Raw genomic sequence first — 27,968 nt, 5'->3', positions numbered from 1 at the left:
CCCAGGCATTGTAGGGAGGTCATACAGGCACGTGGAGGCCACACACAATACTCAGCCTCATCAGGAGCACGCCCAGGCGTTGTAGGGAGGTCATACAGGCACGTGGAGGCCACACACAATACTCAGCCTCATCAGGAGCATGCCCAGGCATTGTAGGGAGGTCATACAGGCACGTGGAGGCCACACACAATACTCAGCCTCATCAGGAGCATGCCCAGGCGTTGTAGGGAGGGTCATACAGGCACGTGGGGGCCACACACAATACTCAGCCTCATCAGGAGCATGCCCAGGTGTTGTAGGGAGGGTCATACAGGCACGTGGGGGCCACACACAATACTCAGCCTCATCAGGAGCATGTCCAGGCGTTGTAGGGAGGTCATACAGGCACGAGGAGGCCACACACAATACTCAGCCTCATCAGGAGCATGCCCAGGTGTTGTAGGGAGGTCATACAGGCACGTGGAGGCCACACACAATACTGAGCCTCATCAGGAGCATGCCCAGGCGTTGTAGGGAGGTCATACAGGCACGTGGAGGCCACACACAATACTCAGCCTCATCAGGAGCATGCCCAGGCGTTGTAGGGAGGTCATACAGGCACGTGGAGGCCACACACAATACTCAGCCTCATCAGGAGCATGCCCAGGCGTTGTAGGGAGGTCATACAGGCACGTGGAGGCCACACACAATACTCAGCCTCATCAGGAGCATGCCCAGGCGTTGTAGGGAGGTCATACAGGCACGTGGAGGCCACACACAATACTGAGCCTCATCAGGAGCATGCCCAGGCGTTGTAGGGAGGTCATACAGGCACGTGGAGGCCACACACAATACTCAGCCTCATCAGGAGCATGCCCAGGCGTTGTAGGGAGGTCATACAGGCACGTGGAGGCCACACACAATACTGAGCCTCATCAGGAGCATGCCCAGGCATTGTAGGGAGGTCATACAGGCACGTGGAGGCCACACACAATACGGAGCATCATTTCCTTATCTTGAGGCATTTCCACTGAAGCTGGATCAGCCTGTAATTTGATTTTGCACTTTGATTATGAATACCATTCCAAATTCAGACCTCCATGGGATATCAGTTTTGATTTACATTGATCATTTTTATGTTTTATTGTTCTCAACACATTCCACTATGTAATGAATAAAGATTTACAACTGGAATATTTCTTTCAGTGATATCTAGGATGTGGTATTTTAGTGTTCCCTTTATTGTTTTTGAGCAGTGTATTTTTAGATATGTAACATATATCTAGACAAATAGCTGTTAGTAAAAGGAATGGATTCAGCACAGAACTTATTGCCAGGGTAGACATTATCTCTCCCGATCTAATTCAGTGAAGGTTGAGAATAGCCGGTCCAATCATGGGATAAAAATTATTAGCATGAAAATTGCTAATTTTTCAACATTTTTTGTAAATTTCAGATATTTTCATAATTAAATATATTAACCTAAATTTACCACTAACAACACAAAATGAGTCTTGGAAAAACTGGCTCAGGTTATGTGCACACGTTAAGTATTTGCAGACATTACTGCACCGAAAACATGTCTTTCGTCAGGAAAAACACGGGTTATCGCTTGTGTTTTTTATTCCTTTTTCCCAATCATTTGATTGGGTGAAAAATGCTGCAAAAACACTGAAAGAACTTACATGTTGCAGATTTGAAACCGCTTTAAATCTGCAATGAAAAAATAAGTAGCCTGTGTATGAGATTTCAGATATCTCATTCATTTAGCTGCTACAGTCAAATGCTGCGTTTTTTTGCAGAAAAACTATATGCTGTAAAACATATCATGTGACCATACCCTTAGAATCACTGGAATTGTCAAAAGTTATTACCACATAAAGTCGCACATGTCAGACTTGAAGAAAGCTCTGTCAGGAACTTCAAAATAGACTTTGATGTAAAACTCAGCATAAGAATTCCTACTACTTGTAAGTGCAACTAATAGGAATGTTAAGGGTATGAATGTAAGAATGTTTACGATGCTCTTTGAAAGACTTCTTCATCCTGGCTAATAACTAAAAACAGATTTGGTTTTAAACTATGTGCTCTTCCATTTTTTTTTCAGATACCTCTATGGTTTTGAAGAGTACTGTACTTCCACCAATATTATTTTCCACATGGACCTGCCAATAAAAGTTGCAAAAGCAAATAAAGATCTTGCCATGGAAAGTGAGCTTCCACTGAACCAGGAAGCTGAAAATGTAGCAAATCTGAAAAAAGAGTCTGGTGAAAACAACGATGTTTGCAATAATACTGATAAAGTGTTATCAGACGAAAAGGAAATTGTAAGTCATGTGATAATAACCTATGTGACTTCATCAGTCACTTAAAAATATATCTAGTATAGCATTATAGGCATCAGGGCAAGTGGAATATTTTGGTTCAGGCATTTTCCTTTTTATTCTTCTTTGGACAATCCGTCAAAAAAGTTAGCAAAGACTTTCGGTAGAAAATGGAAAAAAGAAAGCATAATCTGATCTTCAAAGTGTTACGGTATTAAATATTAAACAAGTTAAGTTGTCCGAGCACGAAATCCAAATTTTTTTTTTGTAACTAATCTGTGCTGTATAGTAATATACTACACCCCTATAAATTTTGTTTTTTTGTTTCTGCCTTTCGTTCCTACTGAATTTCACTTCATTCCCTTTGTTTACCTGCGGCTCTACCAAACTTGACAGCTCCCTATGCTTTATTATCTAACCTCACAGCCAAAGCTAACACCGCCCAGCCTCAGTGTCCAGCCCGTCCTCTGCCCGCACACTGCACACTCACTGGCTGTCAGTATCTGCCCCAGCTCTGTCATCACTCCAGTATTGGAAATCACAGAGGATTGTTCTCATCCAGGGAAAGCAGCACAATCAGTGGTGACCGAGCTTTACATCTCCACATCACCCCTGACATATGAGTACTGTGAAGTGAAAAGTCTGTAGTGATGTCTGTGTGCGTGCAAGAGTGTATGTGTGTGGATATCTACAGGGTGGGCCTTTATATGCATACACTTAAATGGAAATGGTTGGTGATATCAACTTCCTGTTTGTGGCACATTAGTATATGGGAGGGCGGAAACTTTTCCAGATGGGTGGTGACCATGGCAGCCATTTTGAAGTTGGCCATTTTGGATCCAACTTTATTATTTTCAATGGGAAGAGGGTCATGTGACATATCAAACTTATTGAGAATTTCATAAGAAAAACAATGGTGTGCTTTGTTTTAACATAACTTTATTCTTTCATGAGTTTTTTACAAGTTTATGACCACTTATAAAATGTGTTCAAAGTGCTGCCCATTGTGTTGGATTGTCAATGCAATCCTCTTCTCCCACTCTTGACACACTGATAGCAACACCGCAGAAGAAATGCTAGCACAGGCTTCCAGTATGAGTTGTTTCAGATGCTGCACATCTCGTATCTTGATGGTATGGTGTGGTATATGGGGTACAAAGATAGTGGGGCCATTCTTCATCAATGGAAACCTCAATGCCACTGGATATCTGAAATTGCTACAGGATGATGTGTTGCCCTCTTTATGCACTGAAAAAGGCACGTTACCTGAGTTATTCCAACAAGATGGTGCACCACCACATTATGGGTGTCAGGTCCGAGCATTCCTACATGAACAGTTTCCTGGAAAGTGGATTGGTCGTCGTGGGCCAGTTGAATGGCCACCACGGTCTCCCGTTCTGACCCCGGTAGACTTTTATCTTTGGGGTCATCTCTAGGCAATTGTTTATGCTGTGAAGATACGAGATGTGCAGCATCTGAAACAACGGATACTGGAAGCCTGTGCTAGCATTTCTTCTGCGGTGTTGCTATCAATGTGTCAAGAGTGGGAGGAGAGGGTTGCATTGATAATCCAACACAATGGGCAGCACTTTGAACACATTTTATAAGTGGTCATAAACTTGTAAAAAACTCATGAAAGAATAAAGTTATGTTAAAACCAAGCACACCATTGTTTTTCTTATGAAATTCTCCATAAGTTTGATGTGTCACATGGCCTTCTTCCCATTGAAAAAAAAAAAGTTGGCTCCAAAATGTCCGACTTCAAATTGGCCGCCATGGTCACCACCCATCTGGAAAAGTTTTCACCATCCCATATACTAATGTGCCACAAACAGGAAGTTGGTATCACCAACCATTCCCATTTAATTTAGGTGTATCCATATAAATGTCCCACTCTGTACATATATAACTCTTAATAACCTCATAATACACTTCAGCTGCTGCAAAACCTCGTAATATACACAGCAGCTGTTGCAGAACCTCATAATACACCACGGCTGCTGCAGAACCTCATAATACACCACGGCTGCTGCAGATCCTCAGTCTATAGTGATGTGTGCATGAGTGTAAGTATATGTGTGTGTGTTTATCTACATATATGCCTCATAATACACCTCATCTGCTGCAGAACCTCATAATACACCACGGCTGCTGCAGAACATCATAATACACCTCAGCTGCTGCAGAACCTCATAATACACCTCAGCTGCTGCAGAACCTCATAATACACCACGGCTGCTGCAGAACCTCATAATACACCTCATCTGCTGCAGAACCTCATAATACACCTCATCTGCTGCAGAACCTCATAATACACCTCAGCTGCTACAGAACCTCATAATACACCTCATCTGCTGCAGAACCTCATAATACACCTCAGCTGCTGCAGCACCTCATAATACACCTCACCTGCTGCAGAACATCATAATACACCTCAGCTGCTGCAGAACCTCATAATACACCTCAGCTGCTGCAGAACATCATAATACACCTCATCTGCTGCAGAACCTCATAATACACCTCATCTGCTGCAGAACCTCATAATACACCACGGCTGCTGCAGAGACTCATAATACACCTCATCTGCTGCAGAACCTCATAATACACCTCATCTGCTGCAGAATCTCATAATACACCTCATCTGCTGCAGAACCTCATAATACACCACGGCTGCTGCAGAACCTCATAATACACCACGGCTGCTGCAGAACCTCATAATACACCACGGCTGCTGCAGATCCTCAGTCTATAGTGATGTGTGCATGAGTGTAAGTATATGTGTGTGTGTTTATCTACATATATGCCTCATAATACACCTCATCTGCTGCAGAACCTCATAATACACCACGGCTGCTGCAGAACATCATAATACACCTCAGCTGCTGCAGAACCTCATAATACACCTCAGCTGCTGCAGAACCTCATAATACACCACGGCTGCTGCAGAACCTCATAATACACCTCATCTGCTGCAGAACCTCATAATACACCTCAGCTGCTACAGAACCTCATAATACACCTCATCTGCTGCAGAACCTCATAATACACCTCAGCTGCTGCAGCACCTCATAATACACCTCACCTGCTGCAGAACATCATAATACACCTCAGCTGCTGCAGAACCTCATAATACACCTCAGCTGCTGCAGAACATCATAATACACCTCATCTGCTGCAGAACCTCATAATACACCTCATCTGCTGCAGAACCTCATAATACACCACGGCTGCTGCAGAGACTCATAATACACCTCATCTGCTGCAGAACCTCATAATACACCTCATCTGCTGCAGAATCTCATAATACACCTCATCTGCTGCAGAACCTCATAATACACCACGGCTGCTGCAGAACCTCATAATACACCACGGCTGCTGCAGAACCTCATAATACACCACGGCTGCTGCAGAACCTCATAATACACCACGGCTGCTGCAGATCCTCAGTCTATAGTGATGTGTGTGCATGAGTGTAAGTATATGTGTGTGTGTTTATCTACATATATGCCTCATAATACACCTCATCTGCTGCAGAACCTCATAATACACCACGGCTGCTGCAGAACCTCATAATACACCACGGCTACTGCAGAGCCTCATAATACACCACGGCTGCTGCAGAACCTCAGTCTATAGTGATGTGTGTGCATGAGTGTAAGTATATGTGTGTGTGTTTATCTACATATATGCCTCATAATACACCTCATCTGCTGCAGAACCTCATAATACACCACGGCTGCTGCAGAACCTCAGTCTATAGTGATGTGTGTGCATGAGTGTAAGTATATGTGTGTGTGTTTATCTACATATATGCCTCATAATACACCTCATCTGCTGCAGAACCTCATAATACACCACGGCTGCTGCAGAACCTCATAATACACCACGGCTGCTGCAGATCCTCAGTCTATAGTGATGTGTGTGCATGAGTGTAAGTATATGTGTGTGTGTTTATCTACATATATGCCTCATAATACACCTCATCTGCTGCAGAACCTCATAATACACCACGGCTGCTGCAGAACCTCATAATACACCACGGCTACTGCAGAGCCTCATAATACACCACGGCTGCTGCAGAACCTCATAATACACCACGGCTACTGCAGAGCCTCATAATACACCACGGCTACTGCAGAGCCTTATAATACACCTCAGCTACTGCAGAACCTCATAATACACCTCATCTGCTGCAGAGCCTCATAATACACCTCAGCTGCTACAGAACCTCATAATACACCACGGCTGCTGCAGAACCTCATAATACACCACGGCTACTGCAGAACCTCATAATACACCACGGCTGCTGCAGAACCTCATAATACACCACGGCTGCTGCAGAACCTCATAATACACCACGGCTACTGCAGAGCCTGATAATACACCACGGCTACTGCAGAGCCTCATAATACACCTCAGCTGCTACAGAACCTCATAATACACCACGGCTGCTGCAGAACCTCATAATACACCACGGCTGCTGCAGATCCTCAGTCTATAGTGATGTGTGTGCATGAGTGTAAGTATATGTGTGTGTGTTTATCTACATATATGCCTCATAATACACCTCATCTGCTGCAGAACCTCATAATACACCACGGCTGCTGCAGAATCTCATAATACACCTCATCTGCTGCAGAACCTCATAATACACCTCATCTGCTGCAGAACCTCATAATACACCACGGCTGCTGCAGAACCTCATAATACACCTCATCTGCTGCAGAACCTCATAATACACCACGGCTGCTGCAGAACCTCATAATACACCTCATCTGCTGCAGAACCTCATAATACACCTCAGCTGCTGCAGAACCTCGTAATACACCTCATCTGCTGCAGAACATCATAATACACCTCAGCTGCTGCAGAACCTCATAATACACCTCATCTGCTGCAGAACCTCATAATACACCACGGCTGCTGCAGAACCTCATAATACACCTCATCTGCTGCAGAACCTCATAATACACCTCATCTGCTGCAGAACCTCATAATACACCACGGCTGCTGCAGAACCTCATAATACACCTCATCTGCTGCAGAACCTCATAATACACCTCAGCTGCTGCAGAACCTCGTAATACACCTCATCTGCTGCAGCACCTCATAATACACCTCAGCTGCTGCAGAACATCATAATACACCTCAGCTGCTGCAGAACCTCATAATACACCTCAGCTGCTGCAGAACCTCATAATACACCTCAGCTGCTGCAGAACCTCATAATACACCTTATCTGCTGCAGAACCTCATAATACACCTCATCTGCTGCAGAACCTCATAATACACCACGGCTGCTGCAGAACCTCATAATACACCTCATCTGCTGCAGAACCTCATAATACACCACGGCTGCTGCAGAACCTCATAATACACCTCATCTGCTGCAGAACCTCATAATACACCTCAGCTGCTGCAGAACCTCGTAATACACCTCAGCTGCTGCAGCACCTCATAATACACCTCAGCTGCTGCAGAACCTCATAATACACCTCAGCTGCTGCAGAACCTCATAATACACCTCAGCTGCTGCAGAACCTCATAATACACCTCATCTGCTGCAGAACCTCATAATACACCTCATCTGCTGCAGAACCTCATAATACACCTCATCTGCTGCAGAACCTCATAATACACCTCATCTGCTGCAGAACCTCATAATACACCTCATCTGCTGCAGAATCTCATAATACACCTCATCTGCTGCAGAACCTCATAATACACCACTGCTGCTGCAGAACCTCATAATACACCACGGCTGCTGCAGAACCTCATAATACACCACGGCTGCTGCAGATCCTCAGTCTATAGTGATGTGTGTGCATGAGTGTAAGTATATGTGTGTGTGTTTATCTACATATATGCCTCATAATACACCTCATCTGCTGCAGAACCTCATAATACACCACGGCTGCTGCAGAACCTCATAATACACCACGGCTACTGCAGAGCCTCATAATACACCACGGCTGCTGCAGAACCTCATAATACACCTCATCTGCTGCAGAACCTCATAATACACCACGGCTGCTGCAGAACCTCATAATACACCATGGCTACTGCAGAGCCTCATAATACACCACGGCTGCTGCAGAACCTCATAATACACCACGGCTGCTGCAGAACCTCAGTCTATAGTGATGTGTGTGCATGAGTGTAAGTATATGTGTGTGTTTATCTACATATATGCCTCATAATACACCTCATCTGCTGCAGAACCTCATAATACACCACGGCTGCTGCAGAACCTCATAATACACCACGGCTGCTGCAGAACCTCAGTCTATAGTGATGTGTGTGCATGAGTGTAAGTATATGTGTGTGTGTTTATCTACATATATGCCTCATAATACACCTCATCTGCTGCAGAACCTCATAATACACCACGGCTGCTGCAGAACCTCATAATACACCACGGCTACTGCAGAGCCTCATAATACACCACGGCTACTGCAGAGCCTTATAATACACCTCATCTGCTGCAGAACCTCATAATACACCACGGCTGCTGCAGAACCTCATAATACACCTCATCTGCTGCAGAACCTCATAATACACCACGGCTGCTGCAGAACCTCATAATACACCTCATCTGCTGCAGAACCTCATAATACACCTCATCTGCTGCAGAACCTCATAATACACCTCAGCTGCTGAAGAAACTCATTATAGACATGTCAGCTGCTGCAGAACCTTACAATATATCTTAGGCCTCCTTCACATGTACACGTGAAAGTGTGGCCCGGAGTATTTTTACCATCTGTATGTACATGTGTGCCATCCGTGTGACACGTACCAGAATAAAATGCATTAAAGACATTACTGATTTTTATGTGTTAAAGGGAACTGGTCACCAGAAATAATGCTATTAAGCTGCAGATATGGGGTTAATCTGCAGGTTAATAGCGTTGTTAACCTGCCCGGTGCTCGCACTTAGCTGAATGCTGCTGGGAGAAAATGAACTTTATGGTCTCCACAGAGTCCTGGCTTTGGCGCCACCCCTGTGTCTGAAACCGGAACACTGCGGGAGGAATAAAGTTAATTTTCTTCCCGTAGCATTTGGCTATGTGCAGGAGCCGGGCAGCATAATAACCATGTTAACCTGCAGATTAACCCCATATCTGCAGGTTAATAGTTATTTCTGGCGATAGGTTCCTTTTAAAAGCTGTTCTAAGATAATAATACATAGATAGATAAATAGATAGATAATAGATATCCGGCTGATATATAACCTTACAACCACTTGATATTATAAAATTGCACCCTTTAGTGCCTCGCATGTGGAGCTTATTGTCCAGCCTTGTATTAACCAAATAAATAAATCAGTAGAAAAAGATGGCGTGGGGTCCCCCCTATTTCTGTTAACCAGCCAAGGTAAAGCAGACAGCTGTGAGCCGATATTATCTGACTGGGAAAGTCCCTGGTTATTGGACCCATCTCTGCCTAAAAATACCAGCACGCAGCTGCCCCAGGAGTGGCACATTACATGAGAGCGCCAACTCTGGATCTTTACCCGGCTCTTCTCGATTGCCCTGGTACTTTGGCAATCTGGATAATATTTTTGGGGGTTGATGTCAGCTGTGTAATGTCAGCTAGCTTCAAGCCCTGGGATTAGTAATGGAGAGGGGTCTATCAGACACCCCCTTACTAGCCCAGTAATAAAAAGGAAAAACACACACACAGAAAAATAATTTATTGAAATATACACTTTCCCTCATTTACCACTTTATTTAAAAGAGAAAAAAATCCCACTCAGGTCTGACATAGTCCACCTAATCTGACGTAGTCCAGCGAATCCACCAAAAAGTCTATGGAGCCTCGTTCTGACACTTCACAGACTTTGCCAACATCCACTTCAGGGTCACGCTTCGCTGCGCATGACTATGTAACTCTACACTAGATAGATATAGATGCATCTCACAAAATTAGAATATCATCAAAAATGTATTTCAGTTCTTCAATCCAAAAACTGAAACTCCTATATTATATAGAGTCATTACAAACAGAGAGATCTATTTCAAGTGTTTATTTCTGTTAATGTTGATGACTATGGCTTACAGCCAATGAAAACACAAGTTATCTCAGTAAATTTAAAATAATTAACATAAACACCTACAAAGGTTTCCTAAGCGTTTAAAAAGGTCCCTTAGTCTGTTTCAGTAGGCTCCACAATCATGGGGAAGACTGCTGACTTGACAGATGTTCAGAAGGCAGTCATTGACACACTCCACAAGGTCCCAGAGTCTGGAGGAAGAGTGGAGGGGCACACAATCCAAGCTGCTTGAGGTCTAGTGTGAAGTGTCCACAATCAGTGATGGTTTGGGGAGCCATGTCATCTGCTGGTGTAGGTCCACTGTGTTTTATCAAGACCAAAGTCAGCACAGCCGTCCACCAGGAAATTTTAGAGCACTTCATGATTCCCTCTGCTGACAAGCTTTTTGGAGATGGAAATTTCATTCTCCAGCAGGACTTGGCACCTGTCCACACTGCAAAAAGTACCAATACCTGGTTTACACAACAGTATAACTGTGCTTGATTGGCCAGCAAACTCGCCTGACCTTAACCCCATAGATAATCTATGGAGTATTGTCAAGAGGAAGATGGGAGACACCAGACCCAACAATGCATAAGAGCTGAAGGCTGCTATCAAAGCAACCTGGGCTTCCATAACACCTCAGCAGTGCCACAGGCTGATCGCCTCCATGCCACGCCACATTGATGCAGTAATTGATGCAAAAGGAGCCACGACCAAGTACTGAGGGCATTTACTGAACATACATTTCAGTAGGCCAACATTTCAGATTTTAAACACATTTTTAAAGCTGTTATAAAGTATTCTAATTTACTGACATAATGACTTTTGTGTTTTCATTGGCTGTAAGCCATAATCATCAACATTAGCAGAAATAAACACTTGAAATAGATCACTCTGTTTGTAATGACTCTATATAATATGAGTTTCACTTTTTGTATTGAAGAACTGAAATAAATTAACTTTTTCATGATATTCTAATTTAGTGAGATGCACTCGTAGATGGATAAATATGTAGATAATAATTAGATAGATGAAATAGAAAACAGTACCAGCAAATACAGTTTGGGTGTAGATCCTACCAAGGAAAAACCAAGCTTTATATTCCATATAAGAAAATGGAGGCAATACACCATTTCAAAAAGTGAAAAAAATTACTTTTTATTATCCCATGTTGGCGACGTTTTGGCTCAAGCCAAAATGTCGCCAACATGGGATATTAAAAGGTAATTTTTTTCACTTTTTGAAATGGTGTATTGCCTCCATTTTCTTATATGGAATATAGATAGACAGATAGATAGATACATGGATGGATAGATAAATACATAGATATGGATAGCTAGATGTAGATAGATAGATATGGATAGCTATATCTATCCATATCTTTATCTATCTATATCTTTATATATCTATCTATCCATCTCTATCTATCCATAAGGTCCTGGCAGGGACTTCATACTTGCCTGACTGTGGCAAGACTGAATCCCATGTTTAATGCAGCTTTAAGAGGTTGTCTAAAGTATTTAAAAAGTACCCTAATAGAAGCAAATGTGCTAAAATATTGCTGCCATACCTGTGAACAAAGACTGTGGCAGGGCCCACAGAGCAGTGAAGTGGATACAGCTGGAGTTTATAAGGTGAGTTCTAGTATTTTTATTTTTACTCTTGTCACATTTGCTTCTATATGGATAATTTTAAAAAAACCCAACCATTTAATTAGTAAATGACTAAGTTATTTTTCCCAAGATATCAATTTGGGAATTATTACTTGTCTGTTCTGTGTTATTATAGGGAGACGCCAGAAAAAACAGGAATTTACGATATCCGTTATTCATTGAACTCAGTGAATTAATTGATTTGGACGGTCTTTTTGCTGCTCTCCATATATGACATTAGTAATAACAGGAGCAGCCTTTATGCAATGCAAGTAAGGCTTGGCGGTCCATTAGGACTGTCTGTCGCAGATTCCATTAAAAAATGCCAGACATTGTAGCGCAGTAAGCATTTGGCTCATAAAATTACTTCTCTGCTGGGCACTGTTGGGTGGTGGTAGGTTATGATAAACATGACCGACACTTCCTATTGTGAGACAGTGAGGGGGGAATCATATGCGATGAATGGTATGTATCCCCTAGGATGCGCATTGAGGCATACTGAACTTGCTGGAGAGCATTGCGATCACAGAAACAGCTGTGGTTACAGTGCAAAATAGAAGCAAGTTTGGACTTGGTCAAGCAATTTGACCCAAGTTGGATTTACGAAATGGTCTTTTATTTTCAGAGTGATCTACAGGATGGTAATGGGGCAGATCACTACCTACAGCCCGGGTCTTACAAGTGGCTTATGGCCACAGTTTTTCATCTAAATCTGCCTCAGAGGTTTGGGTTTGTCAGTGTTGGGATTGCTAGCAGCAGAGTAGGATGTTCTTCACTGCAGGCCTGTGTGAAGGCTTAAAACACAGGCCTGTGAAGGTAGAGCGTAACTGATGCACCCACGAGTGACACGGCGTTGCTATCTCCCACGGCAATGGGGTTGTTTTGCACAGACGTTATTTGAGGACCCGGATGCGATCCGGAGAATAAAGCTGCCTTTAACTGTGTGAGCTTTTGTATAATAAAAACTTTAAGTTGGACATTTTTGGGTCACTGCCTGTTAAATCGCACTGTGTGAACACCACCAACACTACACTCTCCAGATCAGGAAATAAGAGAAAGATGACTGGGCTCTCCGCACAACAATCTATATATCTACTCGATTTTTTTTCTTTTGATTTATAGAGGACTCTTGAAGAGCGCCCAAGAAAAATATGACTAGACTTCTCTCTAATTATTCATACTTTTCTTCTTTTACCTGTACTTTTTTTTTTTTTTTTTACTATTTGCTGAAGGTATTCCTCTCATACTTTTTTCTGGGTGTGTATGCTATGTTTTATATTGCTTGACACTGTCTATTTTGCTTTTCTTCATTTCTCAGTTGCATACAGTATACTGTCCACAAATATTTTATCTGTACTCTAGACCCTGAATTTTGTATTTAGCAATATCTTTAATGCAGTTGATTGATGCTTTATTGTTCTTTTGTCACTTCATGATAAAATCGGTGTCATCTGGATTTCTTCTGAATTTTATGTGTTTGGACTAGGTGAAAGACCCGGATGATCCTTGTCATAGTTGGAGAGATTTAAAGGAGAAGGATGAAAGCTCTGCAATTGAATATGTCGGTGAACCAGAAGAGGTTGATAACCATCAAGAGGACGATATGGATCGTAGTACTGAGAAAAAAGAAGAGTAAACCTTACATAAAACTATACCCCTGATAATGTTCATTGTTATATATAACCTTCATCTCATTAGGATTAGATAAACAACAGGAGAATTTGATGTAGTGTTTATGGTAGATGTAATTTGATGAATCTGTTTAGAATGACAGCTTATATGCTGTAATAAAAAGTCAGCTGGAGTAAGATACTCTTAATTGATTACAAGGTGCACACCTCTAATAAATAAGGTCCACCTCTGGCTGTCCGTGCAACAGAAAAATCACATCTACATAGAAAGGTCATCGGCTTAATCTTCCTAGTTTGTTAAAAAACAGTTGTAAACTTTTCACGTTAGAAAATATCTGACAACATGTCTAATTAAAAATATTTTCAAACATTAGATCTTGTTTGCTGAAGAAAGAGGATGAAGTTGTGGAGAGTAACACTGAGGTCAAAGAGGAAGTTAATGAAGAGGAGGAGGTTGAAATTTATTCAGCAGCTATCAAAGGACACATGCGGTATGACCCTGGAGAATGATATAAAGAATTTTTTTTTTCTTAAATTGTGTATCTTTATTGAAAAATTTTTGCAACGCAAACAACAGAGACAAACAAAAATCAAAACTAATCAAAACCAACAAAGCAAGAAATCGATTTGTATCACCAGACACTACAAATAAAGAGATGAGTTACAGAACTCAGAGTAATAACGAGTGTTGCTACTGTATTCACACTTAGAATAATTTTGAAGAGCATCTTTCACCAAATTTTTAATGTTGAGCTGAACACAATGTAATAGTGGCTGCAGAGCGCAATAAAATGTTTTTGTTTTAATTTCGCCTCTCTGATGCTGAGATAATAGCAGTCAAAGTATTTGGCACCTAATGACTTATCAGATAATTTTCACTGGGGGGTGTTTACTTCTTTCTGTATGAATAGCTATCTGATAACACCCATTTGGACTTAACAATAGTTAGCTGGTTAGATGCCAATTTATTACTAAATATCTCCACAATGGAGAGGTAAAATAAAAAAAAAACTTTATTCTGCTCTGCGGCCACTATAACATCATGTCCAGCTCAACATGAAAAAATGTATGAAATCTACTTAGTTTTGGCTATCAGTGGGATTCTGTGAAGAAGGGAATATAAGACAGACGAGTGTCAGAGTATGGAATGTGTAGGACCAAGACATCCAGTCACATGCCTCTCACACTTGCAGGATACCAATCAGGAACTCCTTCAGAACTCTTCAATTACTCTAAACATCTCTCTGATTAACGCTGGTTTGGGTAAGACCAAATCCACAGGGTCTTGCGCTCTTTTATAAAGTCTCCAACTTGATACAGGCTTGACACATTCTATTAATCATATGGAAATAGCGGACTGGGATCCAAACTGGTGAATTATTCAGAATAATTGGGGCATCCATATCTTTTTTTTAAGTTTGCTTTACCCACTACTGACAATAATAATTTAGACGAAACCCCAGGTTTTGGGTGAACTTGGTGAGAACTGGAGCCAAGTTTAATTTTTATAATCATGGAAGTAAGAGGCTGCCACAACACCCAAATACTTGAATCCCTCCATCAGACTTGAGCTGTTGAACATACCTACTTAATTAGTCCCCCCTTCCAAAGGCATAAGAACAGATTTTGACCAGTAGTCAGCACCACAATATGTTGAGACCTTAATGTGTCTGATAGGAAGCATAGAATGTGATATCCAATGACTTCTGTTTTTAGCCATCACATATGGATTTTTGATAACACACGTGAAATTACATACAAACTAGATACACAAGAAAAATCTTTATTGTAGCCAAAAATGTACACAATATTATATATAAAAAATGTATTGAACATTTATTTATTCTGGAACTTTATTGGAAATTCTTGCACCTTTTCCTTTTCTCTTCAAAGCTTCTCTTGATACCTTTTCTCTTGCGGATCTTCTCTGTGAAGCATCCAGCAGTAGTTCCGATCATGTTCACCTTTCATCACCTTGGTATTTTCGTTCCATCTCCTTGATATCCTAATGAAATCTTTCTCCTTGCTCTTCGCTAACAGCACAAAGATTTTCAGGAAATTAGTCCAATTGGGAATGCAAAAAATGTAAGTTCAAATTCATCAGACAACCCAAGGCTTGAAATGTTTCAGCATGTTCTCCACGATGGGCTTAAATTTTGGATCTTTGTTACCTAGAAATTTCTTCACAACTTCTTTAAAAGAATCCCAAGCTCTTAACAGCTTTCATTTTTGTTTTGAATACGTGGTCCTTCATGAGTTTCCAAATATCCAGCCCCACAAAAATGCCTTCCTTCAGTTTTGCTTTGGACAGTCCCTGAAATTTGATGCTTAAAAGTTTCTCTTTTCGGAAGAGCTTTCACAAACGCCTTTATCAGTACAAGCTTAATGTGGAGTGGTGGGAGAAGAACTTTAGTGGCATCAACTAAACTTTCCGCTACTACGTATGTTCTTGAGTCCAGGTTGCAAAGATATTTCTCGCTGGCCAACTTTTTGGTTCCAGTAATCAGTCCTATTCTGGCAGTCCCATTCAAACAAAAAGCATTGGTACTTTTGTGTATCCCCCTTGCAGCCCAAGGATCAAAGGGAGAACTTTCTGATCACCACATATTGACCATCCTTGATCCTCATAGTTAAGTTTCTTGAGAATAAAGTCTACATTCTCATAGCTTTCCTTTAAGTACACAGAATGCCTTACAGGCACTGAAGCATACTTGCTGTCATTGTGCTGTAGCACAGCTTTCAGACTTTTTCTTGGATGAATCAATAATGAGTCTCCACTTGCTGACATTGTACTCAGTGTTACATTTTTACATCAGCCCAGGAACATCACTGCAATTCACTAGAGCACTGTCTTGAGAAAAGTATGGAATGATTTCCTTTTCTCTACTTCTGTACCTTGAAAAACAGGCACCCGGAGCTAGCAGGTTCTTTTCCTTTAGTCTAGACCTTAAAAGTTCAGCAGAATGTTTAGGAAGGTCCAACTCTCTGACTAAATGATTTAATTAGAGCTGTGAAAAAAGCTGTGGCTCTTTGTGACTAGCGGGAAAATCTTCACCAGAATCCTGATTTTCATGTTCTGAATCAGGTGTATCTTCAAGTTTCTCCAGAATTAAAGGGACAGGTATTTCTAAGGCATAGGGCGAATTGCTGACGTGATGTCCGGGTATGTAATTTACATCTTATTTTTAAGGTTGAATTCCTCGACGTTGTATGTGCAAAAGTAGCAGTCATCACTACGATTTTGTGGTTCCCTCCATACGATAGACACGCCAAGACAAAAGCTCTCTTTCTTCCCTTTAAGCCCTTTACCCCCGAATGTTGTTTGCACGTTAATGACCGGGCCAATTTTTACAATTGTGACCACTGTCACTTAGAGGTAATTACTCTGGAACGCTTCAAGGATCCCACTGATTCTGAGATTGTTTTTTCGTGACATATTGTACTTCATGATAGTGGTAAAATTTCTTCGATATCACTTGCGTTTATTTGTGAAAAAAATCGGAAATTTGGCAAAAATTTCACAATTTTTAAACTTTGAATTTTCATGCCCTTAAATCAGAGAGATATGTCACACAAAATAGTTAATAAATAACATTTCCCACATGTCTACTTTACATCAGCACAATTTTGGAATCAAATTTTTTTGGGGTTAGGAAGTTATAAGTTGATCAGCAATTTCTCATTTTTCCAAGAAAATTTACAAAACCATTTTTTTAGTGACCACATCACATTTGAATTGACTTTGAGGTATGACACAGAATTTGATCATATTGAATAAGTTGTCATTAGTGTTGAGCTCAAGTGCTCGCTACTTGAGTTTGCATCGGGTGCTCAGGAATGCACCGGGTATCGCGGGTGCTCGAGTGACATGTTCGAGTCTCCGCCCCACATGTTTCACGGTTGTCAAACACCCAAAAAAAACATGTGGGGATCGCTCGTGCTTGGCAGACAATCCCTGCTAGGTTTTTTTTTAGCCATGAAGCATATAGGGCAGAGACTCAAGCATGTCACTCGAGCACCCGTGATACTCAGTGCATACCCGAGCACCCGATGCAAACTCAACTAGCGAGCTCTTGCGCTCAACAATAGTCGCCATATCATAATTTTTTTTCCTTTACTTTTGAAAAAATCCCAACACAACCCTAACCCTAGAGTTTATTTTTTACTTCGTTCATCGTGGTGATTAGTCAACTTTATTCTTCGGCTCGGTGTGATTACATCGATACCAGATTTATATTGGGTTTTTATGTTTGGCTGCTGTCACACACTACAAGACGTTTTTTGTTTGTTTCTTTTGCAAGGACTAGTCTTTGCAATCATTTTTCCATATTTCGGCTGACAGAGTCATGTAAGGGCTTGTTTGCGGGAAAAGTTGTCATTTTTATGGGTACCAATTTTGGCACGTGACCTATTTGATCGATTTCTATTCTGATTTTTGGGAGGCAGAATAAACAAAAACCAACAATTCAGGAATTGTTTTTTTTTTTTTTTTTTGTTTTAATGCCATTCCGCGTGTGGTAAAATTGATAGTGGTACCATGTTTATGTGTTTTTTTTATTGTTTTGGAGCTTTTTACACAATAAATACTATTTTGTAGAAAAAATAATTTTTTTGTATCGCTTTATTCTGAGAGCTATAACTTTATTTTTCGGCTGATGGAGCTGTATGGCGGCTTGTTTTTTTGCGGGACAAGATGACGTTTTCAGCGGTACCATTTTTATTTACATTCGTCTTTTTGATTGCGTTTTTTTTTCATTTTTTTGTTTGGTGTTTTTTTGCAAGGACTAGGTTTTGCAATCATTTTTCAATAAATAAAAAAGAAGCAAAAAACGATGTTTTATCATCATAAAGCATTGTTTTTTTTTTGTTTTTGTTTTTTTTTTTCTTTTTTACCGTGTTCACTATAGGAGTTAACTAGTGGGACAGTTTTATAGGTCAAGTCTTTCTGGACTCGGCGATACCAAATATATGTACTTCTACTAGTTTTTTTTTATATATCTACAGTACAGACCAAAAGTTTGGACACACCTTCTCATTTAAAGATTTTTCTGTATTTTCATGACTATGAAAATTGTACATTCACACTGAAGGCATCAAAACTATGAATTACCACATGTGGCATTATATACTTAACAAAAAAAGTGTGAAACAACTGAAAATATGTCTTATATTCTAGGTTCTTCAAAGTAGCCACCTTTTGCTTTGATGACTGCTTTGCACACTCTTGGCATTCTCTTGATGAGCTTCATAACATCCCACAATAATGGCCCAAGGTGCATTGTCAGTTTTACATAGAAAACTAGTCCTGCATAGTCTTGCAAAGTCTGTTCTTTTAATTGCTTCAATAACCTGAAGCCAGAATGCATTAAATGCCCACAACCATGACAAGGAAATATTAGTAGAATAGCATGGACGTACCAACAGTTGGGAATGATCCTATAGCATCTAGGGAAATACTCTACAATTTCTAGTTGTTGCACTATGCACTCTGTCCCAAGGGCTAAATATATACACTACAATGTATCATGTGTGAGAATAACAGAAAAATGTCTAGTATCAGGATGCCTCAACTGCCATAGATCATTTAAAGGTGAGTTCTCACAATAATTCCCCATATTTTAGAAATTGGGGTGTCCTCCGTGGTCTGCTCAGATCCCAACTTGTTCCAGTATGGATGAATCACTTTATTAAAGTTTCCCAGCGTCAATATAGGGGTCTCGGGCAAATGATTACTAAAAGACATAATCTGGTAAAAGTGCTGTTTTATGGGAGTGGAATATATACAGCTACAAGGAAATGTTCTTGAAGAAAAATTTTACAATACAGTCCTATATATCTGTCCTCCTCATCAATCTTTGAGTTCAACCATTCAAATGGAAAGAACTTACACATGTGGTCAAAATTGTTGGTACCCCTCGTTTAATGAAAGAAAAACCCACAATGGTCACAGAAATAACTTGAATCTGACAAAAAGTAATAATAATACTAAAAATCTTTGAAAATGAACAAATGAAAGTCAGACATTGCTTTTCATCCCGGCTTCCACAGAATTAAAAAAAAAAATTAAACTCATGAAATAGGCCTGGACAGAAATGATGGTTCTTCTTTACTTAACATTTTGCTGAACAACCTTTTGAGGCGATCACTGCAATCAAACGATTCCTGTAACTGTCAATGAGATCTCTGCACCTCTCGACAGGTATTTTGGACCACTCCTCATGAGCAAACTGCTCCAGTTGTCTCGTGTTTGAAGGTTGCCTTTTCCAGATGGCATGTTTCAGCTTTTTCCAAAGATGCTCAATAGGATTTAGGTCAGGGCTCATATTAGGCCACTTCAGAATAGTCCAATGTTTTCCTCTTAGCCATTCTTGGGTGTTTTTAGCTGTGTGTTTTTGGTCATTATCCTTTTTCAAGACCCATGAGCTGCGACAGACTAAGCTTTATGACACTGGGCAGCACATTTCTCTCTAGAATCCCTTGATAGTCTTTCACAGTAGGCACAGTGTTCTTTTCTTGATATGCTTAATTTTTCTGTCTGTGAACATAGAGCTAAAGTGTCTTGCCAAAAACTTCCATTATTGGATCATCTGTCCATAGGACATTTTCCCAGAGGCTTTGTGTCTTGTCAATATGTAGTTCAGCAAATTCCAGTGTGGCTTTTTTATGATTTTTTTCAACAATGGTGTTCTCCTTGGTCGTCTCCCATGAAGTCCACTTTGGATCAAACAACGATGGATGGTGCGATCTGACACTGATGTTCCTTGAGCTTGAAGTTCACCTTTAATCTCTTTAGAAGTTATCCTGGGCTCTTTTATTACCATTCGTATTATCCGTCTCTTTGATTTGTCATCAATTTTCCTCCTGCGGCCAGGTCCAGGGAGGTTGGCTACAGTCCATGGATCATAAATTTCTGAATAATATGTGCAACTGTAGTCACAGGAACATCAAGCTGCTTGGAGATGGTCTTATAACCTTTACCTTTAACATGCTTGTCTATAATTTTCTTTCTAATCTCCTGAGACAACTCTTTCCTTTGCTTCCTCTGGTCCATGTTGAGTGTGGTACACACCATGTTACCAAACCTCACAGTGAGTATCTGTAGCCCTATATACAGGCCCACTGACTGATTACAAGATCGTAGACACCTGTGATGCTAATTAGTGGACACAACTGGATTTAACATGTCCCTTTTGTCACATTATTTTCAGGGGTACCATCATTTCTGTCCAGGCCTATTTCATGAGTTTAATTTTTTAAGAAATTCTGTGGAAGCAGGGTTGAAGAGCAATGACTGACTTTCATTTTCATAGATTTTTAATTTATTATTACTTTTGTCAGATTCAAGTTATTTCTGTGACCATTGTGGGTTTTGCTTTCATTAAACGAGGGGTACCAACAATTTTGACCATGTGTGTATGTTTGAGTGTAGAAACTGCTCTGATCTAGTTTGAACCAACTGAGTGGATATGTCCCAGGCAAAGCTTGTTTAACACTATGAGTCAGTCTTTATCCTGCTGTGTCTCCTGGGGATGTGAAACAGAAGCATGCTCCATTACAAATTTTGAAAATTGCTGTACATTTATTGGGAGTCCCCCAATCTCTGCACTCGCCAACTCCATAAAGTAATTCTATTAGCCACGATTAATATTGAGAAGTAAATAACCTCTGGCAGTCATATACAGCCTGTGCTTCATTGGCATATCACATACAGTAGTTCCATATAGTGTAAGGCAGGGGTCTCAAACACGCGGCCCCTGAGGCTGCTTAATGCGGCCCCCAGGCACGGGAGCCCCCGTAATGATTGCGGCCTGGTCCTGAGGGCCGCTGAAGTCAGTGATTCTTTTCAGTTGAATGTTCTACAAGTTAGGGACCAGCATGGGCCATTACTACAAGATGAGGACCAAGACGGGGGACATTACTACAAAATGAGGATCAGGATGGGCACATTGCTACAAGATGAGGACCAAGATGGGCACATTGCTACAAGATGAGGACCAAGATGGGCACATTACTACAAGATGAGGACCAAGATGGGCACATTACTACAAGATGAGGACCAAGACGGGGGACATTACTACAAAATGAGGATCAGGATGGGCACATTGCTACAAGATGAGGACCAAGATGGGCACATTGCTACAAGATGAGGACCAAGATGGGGGACATTACTACAAAATGAGGATCAGGATGGGCACATTGCTACAAGATGAGGTCCAGGATGGGCACATTACTACAAGATGGGGATCAGGATGGGCACATTACTACAAGATGAGGACCAAGATGGGCACATTGCTACAAGATGAGGACCAAGATGGGGGACATTACTACAAAATGAGGATCAGGATGGGCACATTGCTACAAGATGAGGATCAGGATGGGCACATTGCTACAAGATAGGGACCAGGATGGGCACATTACTACAAGATGAGGACCAGGATGGGACATTACTACAAGATGAGGACCAAGATGGGGGACATTACTACAAAATGAGGATCAGGATGGGCACATTACTACAAAATGAGGACCAGGATGGGCACATTACTACAAAATGAGGACCAGGATGGGCACATTACTACAAGATGAGGACCAAGATGGGGGACATTACTACAAAATGAGGACCAGGATGGGCACATTACTACAAAATGAGGACCAGGATGGGCACATTACTACAAGATGAGGACCAGGATGGGCACATTACTACAAAATGAGGACCAGGATGGGCACATTACTACAAAATGAGGATCAGGATGGGCACATTGCTACAAGATGAGAACCAAGATGGGCACATTACTACAAGATGAGGACCAAGATGGGGGACATTACTACAAAATGAGGATCAGGATGGGCACATTGCTACAAGATGAGGACCAAGATGGGGGACATTACTACAAAATGAGGATCAGGATGGGCACATTGCTACAAGATGAGGATCAGGATGGGCACATTACTACAAGATGAGGACCAAGATGGGGGACATTACTACAAAATGAGGATCAGGATGGGCACATTGCTACAAGGTGAGGACCAAGATGGGGGATATTACTACAAAATGAGGATCAGGATGGGCACATTGCTACAAGCTGAGGATCAGGATGGGCACATTACTACAAGATAGGGACCAGGATGGGCACATTACTACAAGATGAGGACCAGGATGGGACATTACTACAAGATGAGGACCAAGATGGGGGACATTACTACAAAATGAGGATCAGGATGGGCACATTGCTACAAAATGAGGACCAGGATGGGCACATTACTACAAAATGAGGAACAGGATGGGCACATTGCTACAAAATGAGGACCAGGATGGGCACATTACTACAAAATGAGGACCAGGATGGGCACATTACTACAAGATGAGGACCAAGATGGGGGACATTACTACAAAATGAGGACCAGGATGGGCACATTACTACAAAATGAGAACCAGGATGGGCACATTACTACAAGATGAGGACCAGGATGGGCACATTACTACAAAATGAGGACCAGGATGGGCACATTACTACAAAATGAGGATCAGGATGGGCACATTGCTACAAGATGAGGACCAAGATGGGCACATTACTACAAGATGAGGACCAAGATGGGGGACATTACTACAAAATGAGGATCAGGATGGGCACATTGCTACAAGATGAGGACCAAGATGGGGGACATTGCTACAAAATGAGGATCAGGATGGGCACATTGCTACAAGATGAGGATCAGGATGGGCACATTACTACAAGATGAGGACCAAGATGGGGGACATTACTACAAAATGAGGATCAGGATGGGCACATTGCTACAAAATGAGGACCAAGATGGGGGACATTACTACAAAATGAGGATCAGGATGGGCACATTGCTACAAGCTGAGGATCAGGATGGGCACATTACTACAAGATAGGGACCAGGATGGGCACATTACTACAAGATGAGGACCAGGATGGGACATTACTGCAAGATGAGGACCAAGATGGGGGACATTACTACAAAATGAGGATCAGGATGGGCACATTGCTACAAGATGAGGATCAGGATGGGCACATTACTACAAAATGAGGACCAGAATGGGCACATTACTACAAGATGAGGACCAAGATGGGCACATTACTACAAAATGAGGACCAGGATGGGCACATTACTACAAAATGAGGACCAGGATGGGCACATTACTACAAGATGAGGACCAAGATGGGGGACATTACTACAAAATGAGGACCAGGATGGGCACATTACTACAAAATGAGGACCAGGATGGGCACATTACTACAAGATGAGGACCAGGATGGGCACATTACTACAAAATGAGGACCAGGATGGGCACATTACTACAAAATGAGGACCAGGATGGGCACATTACTACAAAATGAGGACCAGGATGGGCACATTACTACAAAATGAGGACCAGGATGGGCACATTACTACAAAATGAGGACCAGGAGGGGCACATTGCTACAAGATGAGGATCAGGATGGGCACATTACTACAAGATAGGGACCAGGATGGGCACATTACTACAAAATGAGGTCCAGGATGGGGGACATTACTACAAGATGAGGACCAAGATGGGGGACATTACTACAAAATGAGGATCAGGATGGGCACATTACTACAAAATGAGGACCAGGATGGGCACATTACTACAAAATGAGGATCAGGATGGGCACAGCTGCAAGATGAGGATCAGGGTGGGCACATTGCTACAAGATGAGGTCCAGGATGGGCACATTACTACAAGATGGGGATCAGGATGGGCACATTGCTACAAGATGAGGATCAGGATGGGCACATTGCTACAAGATGAGGTCCAGGATGGGCACATTACTACAAGATGAGGATCAGGATGGGCACATTACTACAAGATGAGGATCAGGATGGGCACATTGCTACAAGATGAGGATCAGGATGGGCACATTGCTACAAGATGAGGTCCAGGATGGGGGACATTACTACAAGATGAGGACCAAGATGGGGGACATTACTACAAGATGAGGTCCAGGATGGGCACATTACTACAAGATGGGGATCAGGATGGACTATTACTACAAGATGCGGACAAGGATGGGGACATTACTACAAGATGGGGACCAGGTTGGGCACATTACTACAAGATTAGGACCAGGATGGGCAATTACTACAAGTTATGGACGAGGATGGGCACATTACTACAAGATGAGGACCAAGACTGGGACATTGCTATAAGAAATTAGTCAGAGTCAGAATTACTATATGGTGACAATTGTAAGAAAAAAATCACTGTATGTGGCCAATTAGGGGACACAAAAAGGAAATAAAAATTGTAAAAACTGTAAACTTGTAAAAAGTATAAAACTGTACCATTTCCCATAAAATGAATGCCATTTAAAAGAAAATAAAAAAGCCAAAAATGTTCAAAAAGTTATCAAAAGGTGTATAGTTAAAACAATATGGTACCATTAAAAATTTCATATCATCCTGCAAAGAATGTGGCCCTTCAAATTCACATTTTTTCTATGTGTGGCCCATATGTTTAACCGAGTTTGAGACCCCTGGTGTAAGGTGATGCCTCAATAACCCATAATACATCAGATGCTTCAAGTGAAGGCACCCATCCTCCTTGAAACAGGGCACGTTTTCCTAAATTAGGAAAATACTTTGTTGCCACACCTATATCCGCCAATATACGATAACCAGACTCCTGGTTTCTGCAGGGGAATATACAAATATAGCCAAGTTTAACTTAAAAATGCACCATCTTGTTAACTTGTCACAGAAGGTTATCTCACTTTAAGGTAAGCTAACATTGTACAAGCCACTGAGTGATGTCTTGTAAGGTGTCAAATTACTTTTTTTTTTTGTGCCAGGATATTCCAGTGTTGTGTTATCTGTGATAATGTCAACTAGCATACATCTGTACTTCCCATGAACATAGCATACAGTACTAAAAATTAGAGATGAGGCATTTGGGTAAGTCTGTAGTAGAAAATAAGTTACTGCCTGTTTAATCGTCTCAGTTGTTGCTGATTTTGATCCAGACAGTGTTGCAGTTTTAGAATAGTCAAAAAAGTGTGCCCATCCAAGGCGACCACTCTCAACTCTGTAGGTTGTAGCATTCAGTACTGGATATCTATTGCTCGCAAATGTCTGGAACTGATGCTTCTTTATTTAACTATTTTATTACTATTTATTATTATTTTGCATTGATTTTTTTAGCGCTATCATATTCCGTTGTGAAGCTTTTTCTTTTGAACATCTACCGAGTAAACTGGATAAAAGACCATGCTCTGGCCAATAACGGAGAGCTCTGGATTGTTTCTGGCAGAGCAAAGAATATCATTTCTGGCTTTGTAATGTGGTATTTTATCAGTATTGCTCTTGGGGGTACCCCGGTGGGAGTGTGCTAGTCGGAACTCTATGCGGCTGTTCAACAGCATATAGTGGGGATAGGGCATCCAACTGAAACACCTTTCTAAGCTAGGACTCATTGTACTCGATCAGGTTGGAAACCTCTACCTTTTCTAGAATTCGAATCAGCTTAATATTATTTCTTATTCGTTTTTCCAGATCATCAGTTTTAGCCAACAATGAAGCAGTGTGATTGTCATGTCTCCCTGTGTCTCTTAACTGCTACTAACCTTTCATTGACTTTCTTTAAAGGGGTATTCTCTTCTCCAAGATTCTATTCCAATATGCAGTAGGTGTAATAATAACATTAGCATATACCTCCAATTAGAAATGTAGTATAGTTCTTCTGTTTTGCTATGTTGCTTACCCCATGTGCAGGGCATTGCAGTAGCTTAGGTATCCATGGTTACAACCACTAACAACTAACTGTAACTCTATGAACTGTCGTAACCATGGATGCCTAAGCTACTGCAAGCAATCAACATAGCAAGTCAGAAGAACTGTACCACATTTCTAATTGGAGGTATTTGCTAATATAATAACACCTACTACATATTGGGATAGGATCTTGGAGATGGGAATACTCCTTTAAATCTTGTCTCATCGGTGAAAATTTCTCTCCTGGTCCCCATTTGGAGGCTTAACAGAGAGAATGCAGTTACATTGTATAACCGCTGTTAGGACATCGCCCAGGGTGGTCACTTTGGTACTCTTGGAGTCATTTCTACATAGCCAGGTAAATTACAATGTATCTCACTTGATTTAGTGATTTTTTCGCTCCATTATTACCAAAGTGCCATAGAGATTCTGTATCCCTCTTCTCTTGATCAGGAGATTGGTTTGAGTGAGAGATATCATTCCTACTCTGATCTCTACCAACGCTTGTGATCTTCTCCATAATGCCTGCTGCCACAGATTTTCCTGATCGGGTGTTTGACATAGTGGTGTCCGGAATATTAAAGGGCTCCCGGTCAGCACTGCCTGCCACATTCTTTGAACTTATAGATGTACCACCAGACATGGTGATTTTCACTTCCCATGGCGCACTACAGAGAATAACTCAGCACTGTAAGAGAGGAACGTCATGCTATCTAGCAACTAGGCAACACGGTGATTCAGTGATCCTATTCACTCAGTGCCCCAGTCTGAGGTTGCCAGTCAAGTAAATCACAGATCAGTCTTGTACCTTTGGAAAAGATGACAGTCCAAGCAGGGGCAGATTAAGGGTAGCTAGAGCCCCCGGTGTTAGAACCTTGCTCTTAGGTTTTTTCCTTTGCTGGTCACATGACCTTGTTGGCCTATTTAATCCTGCTCCGCCCTTCTGGCTTTGCTGGACTTCATTGTATAACTACTTTCTAGCTAGCCTGTGCTCTGTATCTAACTCTGTTAGTTTGCTTGGTCTACGGACCTCAGTGTTCTATATATTTTGTTTGTTTGTCTGTCTGCTACTATTTCTGTTAGGAGGTGTCCCATTTTCCTCCCAGTCCTTAGTACTTGTAGGGATTCCTTCCCCACATCTATAGGTCTCCGTACAGACTAGCTTAGGACTTTAGCAGGTCTGATCGCAGGATCAGGTCCCCTGTTACATCGTAGGGATAAAGCTGAGTTCTATCGTAGGGACAGATCTCCTCTCTTTCCTTAGCTCTGGTAGCAGAACATAACACCCGGCAGTTCAGACTGTGTGGGCGATCCCCCCTCCACATGTGACGGGTCTGTTACATTGGCAATTTTGATCCAACATGTCACCGATCTTTTCCTCGGAACATTCAGTCCGAGGAAAAAATCGGACATGCACACGACCCAATAGATGGGTACGTGTGCCATCCGTGAAAATTACTGATAGCACCTGTACGATATAATCGGAAGTGTACATGGGCCCTGGGAGTTTTTTTTTTTGCAAACAAGGGTATTACTCCCACCACTTCACTGCAAATTTAGCTGCATTTACAAAGAAAAGTAATTCTCTTTG

General features: G+C 41.5%; 1 protein-coding gene across 2 annotated transcripts in view; it reads left to right on the top strand.

Annotated features, from left to right (window-relative positions):
- ARID4B (AT-rich interaction domain 4B) overlaps positions 1 to 27,968 on the top strand; it is a 593,887-nt gene that overhangs the window by 427,676 nt on the left and 138,243 nt on the right. For both annotated transcript variants that reach the window (XM_073671468.1, XM_073671469.1), the window contains 3 exons: positions 2,087 to 2,306; positions 13,480 to 13,625; positions 13,999 to 14,115. In XM_073671468.1, the coding sequence (XP_073527569.1) occupies positions 2,087 to 2,306; positions 13,480 to 13,625; positions 13,999 to 14,115 (483 nt within the window). The remainder of the gene's footprint in view (positions 1 to 2,086; positions 2,307 to 13,479; positions 13,626 to 13,998; positions 14,116 to 27,968) is intronic.

Source organism: Phyllobates terribilis, unplaced genomic scaffold, assembly GCF_046119375.1.
Source record: "Phyllobates terribilis strain yellow unplaced genomic scaffold, ASM4611937v1 Scaffold_3__8_contigs__length_932513732, whole genome shotgun sequence".
In the NCBI taxonomy this organism is placed as follows: domain Eukaryota; kingdom Metazoa; phylum Chordata; class Amphibia; order Anura; family Dendrobatidae; genus Phyllobates; species Phyllobates terribilis.
This window is presented reverse-complemented; position numbering and strand designations above follow the sequence as displayed.